This window comes from Danio aesculapii, chromosome 2 (assembly GCF_903798145.1).
Source record: "Danio aesculapii chromosome 2, fDanAes4.1, whole genome shotgun sequence".
Classification (NCBI taxonomy): domain Eukaryota; kingdom Metazoa; phylum Chordata; class Actinopteri; order Cypriniformes; family Danionidae; genus Danio; species Danio aesculapii.
The window spans coordinates 56,702,732-56,713,604 of NC_079436.1; the positions used below are offsets into that span (position 1 = coordinate 56,702,732).

The 10,873-nt window shown below is 37.4% G+C and overlaps 1 protein-coding gene across 1 annotated transcript in view; it reads right to left on the reverse strand.

Moving 5' to 3' along the window:
• The window catches only part of sbno2a (strawberry notch homolog 2a), a 101,864-nt gene that overhangs the window by 18,260 nt on the left and 72,731 nt on the right, over positions 1-10,873 (reverse strand). Inside the window, 9 exon segments of the mRNA XM_056446285.1 lie at positions 541-612; positions 711-819; positions 1,299-1,370; positions 2,079-2,191; positions 2,264-2,399; positions 4,188-4,319; positions 8,653-8,774; positions 9,061-9,243; positions 10,749-10,831. Of these exon segments, the coding sequence (XP_056302260.1) occupies positions 541-612; positions 711-819; positions 1,299-1,370; positions 2,079-2,191; positions 2,264-2,399; positions 4,188-4,319; positions 8,653-8,774; positions 9,061-9,243; positions 10,749-10,831 (1,022 nt within the window).

Genomic DNA, 10,873 nt, shown 5'->3' on the forward strand with positions numbered 1-10,873 from the left:
TATATATATATATATATATATATATATATATATATAAATACATATAAATACATATAAATACATATAAATACATATAAATACATATATATATATATATATATATATATATATATATATATATATATATATATATATATATATATATATATGTGCAAACATTTCTTTTGTATGGTTTTGTATTTCATGTACAGTATGTGTGTGTATTTACTGTATTCATATATGCATAAATATAAACAGTACAAATGTATTTATTATATAAATACAAACTTTGAATTTGGATGTTGTATAATATAATATAATATAATATAATATAATATAATATAATATAATACTGGTATAAACATCACTCTCACAGCATCAAAAATACTATTTTATAATGCAAGACCATATATTAATAACAGGTATCCTCAGAAATACAAATATTTATCAGCAATAAGTAAGCTCAAGCAGAAATGTTGACATATTAATCATAAAAACCACAAAGATGATCAGTAAATCAGCAACATAATCAAAATATTATATTTAATGATACAGATTTACCTTTCTCTGTATTCAGTCCCATCCGTGGCTCCTTACAGAAAATTCCCACATCAATCATGCCTTTCTTCATATCTGACAAACACACAGAATAATACAATTAGTACACAATCTGATTTATTTTTTAAAATCATATCTTTTTTAATAATGACCAGAACGGGTGAATTATTTACCTCTGAAAAACATGATTCCTCCTCCTGGGTATCCCTTGGGTGGAGGGACTTTGTTGTCGATGTGTCCCAGGATGGCTTTAGTGATCTTATCCAAAGCTTTGGTGCCGTACTGATACAGACAAAAGATAAAGCATGCAGTCAACAAACACTCATTAAAGGGATAGTTCATCCATGAATGAAAATTAACTCACTATTTACAGAACATCATATATGGTTATAAACCTTTATTGTTTATCTGAAAATAACGGCACACTCTAGAATGATCATCAGCCAATCAGGTTCAAGCAGCCCCATAGTATAATAAATAATGAAAGAAAAAACAAACAAAAAAAAAAAGCATAAACTTTAAAAGACGCAGCATTCTTTGGTTATTTTTACATAAAACTAGACTAGACTAAATACTACAGGCAATCCTAACACAACAAAAACTAATGAAGAGTAACAAATGAAAACAAAACCAAATTAAAATATTAAATATTATAAGCATGTGTTCTTTTAAGTTGGCATTACTGCAATAACACTGGTAAAAAGCAGTAAGCTATATGGCAGGACAGATATTCGCCTGATATTTTGGTACTATTTTCATACTTTGTTCTCAAAGTTGTATTGGCTCAGGTCTCTGGATTCTGTGGCTCGTCTGTCGCCGTGGGTCAGCGCTCCCTAAAACACAACAAATAAAATAAATGCAGAAATGTACAGGTTTTTCCACAGGCAGTAATGTGCATGTGGCAAACTGATGTTTTAAGTTAAACTACAAAGCTTGATACTGGAAAAATGGTTTCATTGGATTATATTAAAAGCGATTTCATTTTTTATATTTTATGCATACATTACAGTATCACTGATTTTGAGAAAACATTTGTATTATTAAAATAGAACAATTTCTGAGAGGGAAAATGATAGTACTCTATTCTTAAAATAGCAATATATTTTTAACTGAGCTGATTCACAAATTTAGTGACTAAAGATTTTTAATTAATTAATTAAAATGGAATTTGCAAATATTAAATTATGTTTAGTGAATAAGAAAATAATTTACTGTAACTGCCAAAAAATGAAAATAAAATCAGAAAATAAAAGGTAAAAAACAACAACAAACTAAACAACTATAAAATAAAAAATAAATTGTAAAAAAACTAAATAATAATAAAATAAATAAAACAATACTAAATAATAATAAAATAAAAGGTAAAAAATATAAAAGAAAAAGATAAGCTAAATAATAATTATAAAACAAATAAATGGTAACAAATAAAAACTAAACTAAATAATAAAATAAATAAATAAAAAAAATGATAAAATAAAATAAGTCTAAAACAAATAAAATGGTAAACAATAAAAAAATAAAATAAAATAAAAAAACTTTACCAGGCTCTCCAGTCTCTTGGCCACAATAGAGGCAAAGCGTCGTTCTCCTGCTAGCTCCGAGATAAGGAATATATACTCTGGAGCCGTAACCTGATTTGAGCGATGCGTTCGGCCTGATAAAAGCACACAGAATCAGCAAACACCACTGCTATACCATCTAAAACACACACAACACACACACTCACCGAACTGCTGGATGGCACGATCGGCACTCCACGGCAGCTCTAGTGTCATGTGGACCCTTCTCCTGCGGTTCTGCACACGTTTATCCGCTTGCAGAGAAATACCTGAACTGGCCGCTTCAGAGATGATGGCTATCAGCTATCAAACACAACACCTCAGATTAGACAACATATGGATGCTGCATGTTATCTCCAAATACAGGATTCCCACTTTAAGCCAAATATCAAATTCACTGGCTAAAGCAGAATTTCCATGACATCTATTAAATGGAAAAACAGCTGTTGTGCTTGTACATTAAAGTCGCCATGAAACCGAAGTAAAGATTATCCTTTTTTTCACAAACAAAGGACAGATGTGTACTGATAGCCCCGCCCCAAAGAGCTGATCGCCCCGCACTGACAGAACCATCCCAAAGGACTGATAGCCCCGCCCTAACGGACTGATAGGCGTACACTGATAGCCCCACTGCAAAGACCTGATAGCCCTACTACAAAGGCCTGATAGCCTCGCCCCAAAGGACTGATAGCCCCGCCCTAAAGAACTGACAGCCCTGCACAGCTAGACGTGCGCTGACAGACCCACCCCAAAGGGCTGATATCCCCAGCCTAAAAGAACGATAGCCTCGCCCCAAAGGACTGATAGGCCCCGCACAGATAGACGTACACTGATAGCCCCACTGCAAAGACCTGATAGCCTCGCCCCAAAGGACTGATAGCCTCGCCCCAAAGGACTGATAGCCTCGCCCTAAAGGACTGACAGCCCCGCACAGATAGACGTGCACTGATAGCCCCGCCCCAAAGGGTTGATATCCCCAGCCTAAAAGAATGATAGCCTCGCCCCAAAGGACTGATAGCCCCGCCCTAAAGAACTGATAGCCCCGCACAGATGGATGTACACTGATAGCCCACCCCAAAGGACTGATAGGCCCACCCTAAAGGACTGACAGCCCTGCACAGCTAGACGTGCACTAGTAGCCACCGCCCCAAAGGGCTGATATCCCAGACCTAAAAGAATGATAGCCTCGCCCAAAAGGACTGATAGCCCTGCACAGATAGACAGGCACTGATAGCCCCACTGCAAAGGACTGATAGCCTCGCCCCAAAGGACTGATAGCCCCGCCCTAAAGAACTGACAGCCTGCACAGCTAGACATGCACTGATAGCCCCGCCCCAAAGGGCTGATATCCCCCACCTAAAAGAATGATAGCCTCACCCCAAAGGACTGACAGCCCCGCACAGATGGATGTACACTGATAGCCCCACTGCAAAGGACTGATAGCCTCGCCCCAAAGGACTGATAGGCCCGCCCTAAAGGACTGACAGCCCTGTACAGCTAGATGCTCACTGATAGACCCGCTGAAAAGGACTGACAGCCTCACCCCAAAGGAATGATAGCCCTGCCCTAAAGGTCTAAAGAAAGTCTTTTCGAAGGTCAAAATATTTAATTAATTTATGAGGGCAAATAATTTTTCCAAAATAACGGAGTGCACAGATACATCGTTTATAACAAGCACTACTCCATATATATAAAAATAATAAAAGTACATTTTGATTTCATGCCGAGTTTAATGATATACTAATAAATTAATATGAATGACATAAAAATATTAATAAAATACTAAAATGATTTTAGCTTGAATATCATTTCACATGACTTTAACAGCCACTATGAGAACAGCAATTGAAAATGAACCTTATGGAGTGCCACCATAACATTAGGCATGAAACAGCTCAATATAATAAAAATACACTATTAAAAAAATACATTTTGATGTATGGAAACAAAAATTTTAAGAGACCAACGAAAATCCTGGATATTCAATGACTTGGATCAAAAACAGTTTTAATGTCTGGAGCAGAACTTGTCAAACTGAAACTCCATGACCATGTGGGAACCCTACATATACCCAGAATGCAACAGGAGCACCTTTTCTCCAGACATGAAGCGCTCTTTCTCTCGGACGTTGACGTGGTCGATGGTCAGGCCTTGCTCTGCTCTGCTTTCGTATCGAACGCTGCCATCGGGACGCCGCACCACACGTCCTTTACGGCCAGTCATCTGCACACACAGGTAGGATTTTAAAAGGGGGGGTGCCATGACATATCTGCATTCAGAGTTATTTACAGTGTTAAAGTAAGTTGCATGTAAGTTTTTGACTCTTCTAAAGCATAAAAACACCACAACATGCCAAGTGAACATGTTTATCTGAAAAACAATGTTAAAGTCAGTTATTCCCAATTGAAAATGTGCGTTTTGAGCTAAAATGTCTTTGTTTTGCCCTCTATAACCAGCCCACTGCCATACCTGTCAACCCTCCCGTTTCTCCTGGGATTCTCCTATATTTTACAGTTCTATCCTGCTGTCATCCCGTAAAGGTATTTTCCCGTATTTCTCCTGTATTTTTTAATCTTTCTGTGAAGAGCCGATCTCCCCTATAAGCAACCCATACCGCCGAACCACCAGGGGCCGCCACTTGCTCTTAAATGTGAATCTGTTCTGTGCTTTCATTTCATTTAGGCATGAAAACACTTTGAAATAAACAAAAACGGAGCGATTTATTTCCTTTTCATTACAGGCACCATTGCCCCTATGCAATCCTCAAAACAGTCAGTTCATGTAACGATGCACGACTGTCAGCTGATGTGCTCAATAGTGATAAATAAATCACCATCATGGTTTCCCACGAGGATTCTGTACGTACGCGATTTGATGCGGACCTCAAGTGGACACTGGGTTTTGGGTGCGTGTTTGAACAGACATATACACGTCGTCATCATAATAATAATGCTAATAATAATAATAATAATAATAATAATAATAATAATGGCGGTTAATTCCGCTGTGGCGACCCCAGATTAATAAAGGGACTAAGCTTAAAAGAAAATGAATGAATGAATAATAATAACAACAACATCTAGACATGCCGATCTTGTTGGGTTTTCTTTTAAACACAACAAATTTTGTCTTAAATGAGCATAAACAGCTAGGAAAGCAATCAAAGGCTTTCATTATAGATCTGTGCATTTTTAAATTGACACCTCTGTTAATGTATACAAAAGGTTTATACAGTGAAGAAAACATGAATGAGATTTGATAACTTGATTCAATTTCTTTATAATAGCTAATAATTTTAATGAGCTGAACTGTTTGCTAAATTATTTGCAGCTTTTTCTAACGTATACTAATTATTATATCCTTTGTAAATAATAATAAAAAGGTATTACTGACCGTTTCAGCAGTTTATTTACAATGAAACAGCTCCAGATGAACATATTTTATATCCCTTATTTTCACATCCCAATATTGACAGGTATGGCCCACTGCCAGTTGAGCCAATTATATTTTAGCACCGTGGGTTGCCTTGGCGGAAAACAGTGCATTTCATTCATTCAGTCTGAAAATGCAGCTTCTGGAGGACAGCAGCAGCCTCCGAAATGAGAAGCAGAATCAGAGTTTTAATAAATATCCACATGAGATGAATTTTACTAGGCAAATTATACAAATATTACAAATGTAAACATCAGCTAAGCAGATTACAGTGTAATCTGTTCACAGCAGACGTGGCAAGCGCGGATAAATAACGCTATTCGCACGACGCGTGAACATTTTGAGTTGACTTGCTTCATTTGCGCGTCAAATTCAGTTCACAACAGAAGCGGATTCGTGTGATGGGCAGGGCTTATGTCTGCCCGATGACTCTAGCTTCGATGCTAAATGGCTAACATGGATTTTGTTGAGAGAATAGCTGTGTTTATGTGCTTTATGAAGGCTGAAAAACAGTATAGATTTGTTCAGCGTCATGTCTGAGTCCACTAGATCCTTTCAGAGGTGCACCAGCCCTGTGAGCTCATAAACTCCTCCAGAAACTGTGCCTGGATGATGGAGGCTTTCAGTAGTGCTTCAGACTGAGCCGAACCCAGTTTGATGAACTGTTGTCAGCAGGATGATTTTCCCTAGGGATACCAACAACAGGCGCTATGTCATAATCACGCTCCTGATTAGTTAACGCGGTGCGAATGTCCGCCGAAGTTCAGATTTTTTCAACTTGAGCAATTTGCGCGAAACATGCCAAATGCGTCAATCGTGCAAAGCGCTCAACTCGCTCTGCTTCATTCGCATGAATCACATGTTTGTGCCGCAGTATGTCTCTTCGCGCCTTTGCATTGACTTAACATGTAAATCACTCACGCTTGACGCTTTTTCCGCGTCTGGTGTGAACGTAGCATAAGGCTGTATCATCAACATGTTTGCTTCTGTTTGTGTCATCAATCTGTGTGTGTCAAGCTGTCGTTGGTGAGGTCGAGTGGAAAAAAAGATTATCCAATATTTAAAATTTACACTGCAATACCTGGTTCAACCACTTGGTGTCAATCCAACATACTGCAGATTAAAAAGAGCACAACAGTCATGCAAATTATAGACAAAGGCTGCGTCCGAAACCGCATACTTCTATACTACACAGTACACTAAAATTAGTATGCGAGCCGAGTAGTATGTCCGAATTCATAGAATTCGAAAATCAGTATGCGAGAAGTACCTGGATGACGTACAACTTTCAGCGAGATTCTGGAGTGCGCATTCCCTGAATGCTGCGCTATCCCATGATGCCCCGCAAGTGAATTCATGAATGGGAGCAAAGCGACGCAACGACGCAGGTATGTCATGTGACCATGACAAAATGGCAGATGTAGTACGTCCGAATTCCATTCATACTTTCCACATTCATACTGTATAGAACGTACTTTTCTAACGGCAGAGTAGTACATTTAAATTCAATTGCAGTACCTACTGAGTAATAAGCAGTTTCGGTCGCAGCCCAAGTGTTTAAAAATGATTTGAGCATATTGCAGTATTTCTTTAAAGAAATAAACAGTCATGCTATCTATTTAATTATGTAAATGTGTTTAAATATATATAAATAAATATTAAACTTAAATAAATATTTAACTTAAACACCACATATAGGTTTTCACATGATGTTATTGATGAAGCGCAAAATTCAGATGGTGGAGTGATTCTTCTACATCGGAATCGCTATCAGAAAATCGAAATGTTTTTGTTTTGTGTTGTTTATAAATTGTTTAAATCGGCCAAAATAAGAAATGCCGAACAGCTTTTATAGACTTCCAAAAGCTTTTGCTCATAAAGGTGGGAAAGTTCAAGAAACTGGCTGATAAACGGAGAAAAGGCAGCATGTAATAAACATTTATTCAATACATCCATGTGTACAAGTTTTTTTTAACGTGGTAATTCGTTTGAAAGCACCAATAAAGATTATTTACAGGTCTAGTTATGTGTTTAAATATGTTCATGTGTTATATAAAATCAGATACAAACACCACCACACTTATAAAATATCCAGGAGAATATAATAACGCACCCAGCCATATAATCACTGTAATGAAATATCCATCTTGTTTTGCAATAATCCAGTCTTTACTGGCGTTTCGGCAGAATAAACAACCAAAACGTGAACATCGCGACGCGCAGCAGCGGTGAATGTTTGTTGATGGTAAGTTCATCGACTGAACAAAAAAAGAAATGCAACCCTTACGTCAAAACAAGAGTATTATTGAAAAGCACTTTATCCCCCTTACAAAAATAAATCAATAATAATGTAGACTATGCGTTCACGCTTTTGTATGCGCTCATCTGTTATTTCGTGATGTCTGGAAGATATCAGCATAGAGAAAAACTATAGTAATTTACAATAAACATGTTTTTGAAGCACATAGTAAAGTGTATGTGTACAACTCTTTGTTAATGAGCATAATTAACGTAAATACTGTAACGTTAGTGTAAACTGGTGCAGTGTAATGGGGTATAATTATAGAAACTGAAGCCTATTGAATGTTTATTACTAGTCTCGTTGTTCCACAGCAACAATATAATTAGAGATTAATTCAAGTAATTATATATAGTATGCTTCCAAAGACTATAGTATTTACTATAGTATTTTTCATGTAACGTAATAGCTTATACAGTATCTACTGCCTCGATGACAGGCAAATATATTTTAGTTCAGTACTAAACTCGGCCCTCTTCATGATATGTATCATGCCCAACTTACGTGGTTATTTTCTATTTATATCTCCTTTGAAATATGGTATAAATCGTAAAAATATGGACTTTACACTGTGTCTTTACACTTTACTTCCTGCCCTCCATCTGAATTTCACACGTCACCAGAACCACGTGATTAAAAACAACCTATACTCCCAAAAATCAGCAAATTAATCCACAGATTTACATCATGATAAGCAAATTAAATAAGCAAATTAATCCACAGATTTACATCATGCATTTATATAAACATAGACATATAATGAATGTATTTTATAGTGTTGTAAATATATAGTTAAAGTGCACAGCAGTGACTCTTCCTCCTCACCTCTGACACTTTCTCTGGTCCTCCGAATCGGTCGATCAGCTCATCCAGAGTGTTCAGCGGCAACTCTTTTCCCAGCTCCGCTATTTTATGTAGCAGCCTCAGCTTCAACTCCTCCAGTTTAGCTGAAACACACACAGCATGACTTCCAGATTGAGTATGGAAAAAGACATTAATCGCTGCGTCTAGACTAAAATGAGCAGTCATCTAATAAGCTGCACTGCTTCAATACCTGAATGAACAGGAGAGCACAGGATAATTATTTAAAAACTTTTCCAGGCCTGGAAAATTCCATGTCAGAATTTCACGACTTTTACAGGTTTTCCAATGACCGTATGAACCCCGAATAACAGATCTGTGAGTACTAACAGACTGTGTTAGTACGCGTGATTGTGTGTTAAATCCACCTACCAGCAGGTCCATTTATGTGGTTGACGAAAATCACATCATCATTGTCCTGTAGTGATTCGGGGGAGGAGTTTGATTCGCTGTCAAACTCATCAGAGTCAGAGTCTGAGTCATCGCTGATTTTAATAACTCCGCCCACTTCCACACGCTGCTTAGGAAACTTTGAAGGCCGGCCTCTGGGTTTTCCTTCAGTAAACAAAGAGAAAATGTTGCCCTATGTAAACATCACTTTAATATCATTCAGTGAGATTAATTTAAACAATTAAAAGAAATTTAGCATCAAACAACATCACAATCTCTGTAAGCGTAATATGCTCAAGCGTCCTCCTAGGCTTCAGTTCATGGCACCAGTTAAACACAGTGAGGACGCTTTCCTGCTTCAGTCTATGTAACCCGGTGAGTGATAAAACACTGCAGTCCTCTGTAGCACACCCTCGTTTGTCTATAATAGTGTTGCCTCGGTACTTAAATTTTAAAACCGTCTACTTCCCGCTAACACTGAAGCGCCGTTAAGCACAGATGAGCACTCGATCTTCACAGCTGCTTCGCGCTCCAGTCTCCGTGTATCTGTGTTTACACTCAGTTTACCATTCTTCACGCAGTGCAAACACAGATACACGGAGACTGGAGACGCGAGCGCGAAGCAGCTGTGAAGATCAGTCGAGTCATCAAGCAGATCGCTCGTCTGTGTTTGTACTCGGTAAACAGCAGAGGGTGAACTGATGACCTTCTCGACCAATCACAAGCATTTCTGTTGAGCACGTGAACACAATGGTAAATCAGCGCTGTTTCAAGAAAGCCATCAACAGTGCCTTAAATGTTAACGGGAAATTGACGGTTTTTCTTTTAATTCAGTATCGTGACAAGTCTAATATAGTGAAAGAATCAGTTCATTAACTCGAGTTTGATAAATAGCATCTAAAACGTGTGTTTGGGAAAGAAAACGTTAGCCAACTAATGCCATTTCCCTTAACTTAGCTGAAAATGAGCTCTGATATCCTTTTTTATTTTCACCATTCATTCAGAACGGACCTTCGGGTCACTCAGAAGGCGGTGAATCGATTAATTTGTGTCACTTTCTCTTCGCTGATAAGACATACAGCCAAGTACACAACGTTCCTATGTTACTCCCAACGATACTTCAGGATTTCTTCCCACCGCAGCCTTGATTTCACTTTTAAAAATGGCGGCTGCGTGAAATCAGTCTATGCCTTCACCTCGTGGGCTTAATCAGTTTATTCATGACAATCTGCATTAGTATAGTGTTATGTTTATTAGTATTATTCATGATATGCATATTTATATTTGTTTTAAAAAAACAAGTTTAGATTTGTCCACCTGAGGGGTTTTGGAGACGTCTGCATCTCCATATGGGGCATAAGAATAGGACGTGTGTTTGGACATTACCAGCAATGAATGATACAAAAAAATAAAGATTTAAAACGGTTTAAGATACGTTTGATAATAAAAATTCTATAATTTTTAAAGGATTGATATTTAAAAAGAATTCCTTCAAAGTCTTTGCAGAAAAAAACATTACATAACGTTTCATAACATTAAAAATAGAGCATTACAAAAGCATGTTTTCAGCAAACACAGAAATACTTTCAGAAATATTTATAATATGCCAAAGCCCACAGATCAGAGGGGCTTGAAGACTAGCCAGTGTTTGGTAGAATAACACGACTTACGTTTCCTCTTGTTTGCAGCACTTTTCTCTCTTTTGGGTTTCTGTGTTGGAAAGTGTTTCTGAACTAATGACTGGAAAACCCTCCTGAAGAACAAAAGAAACAAATATTATAATACAAAGCTTTAA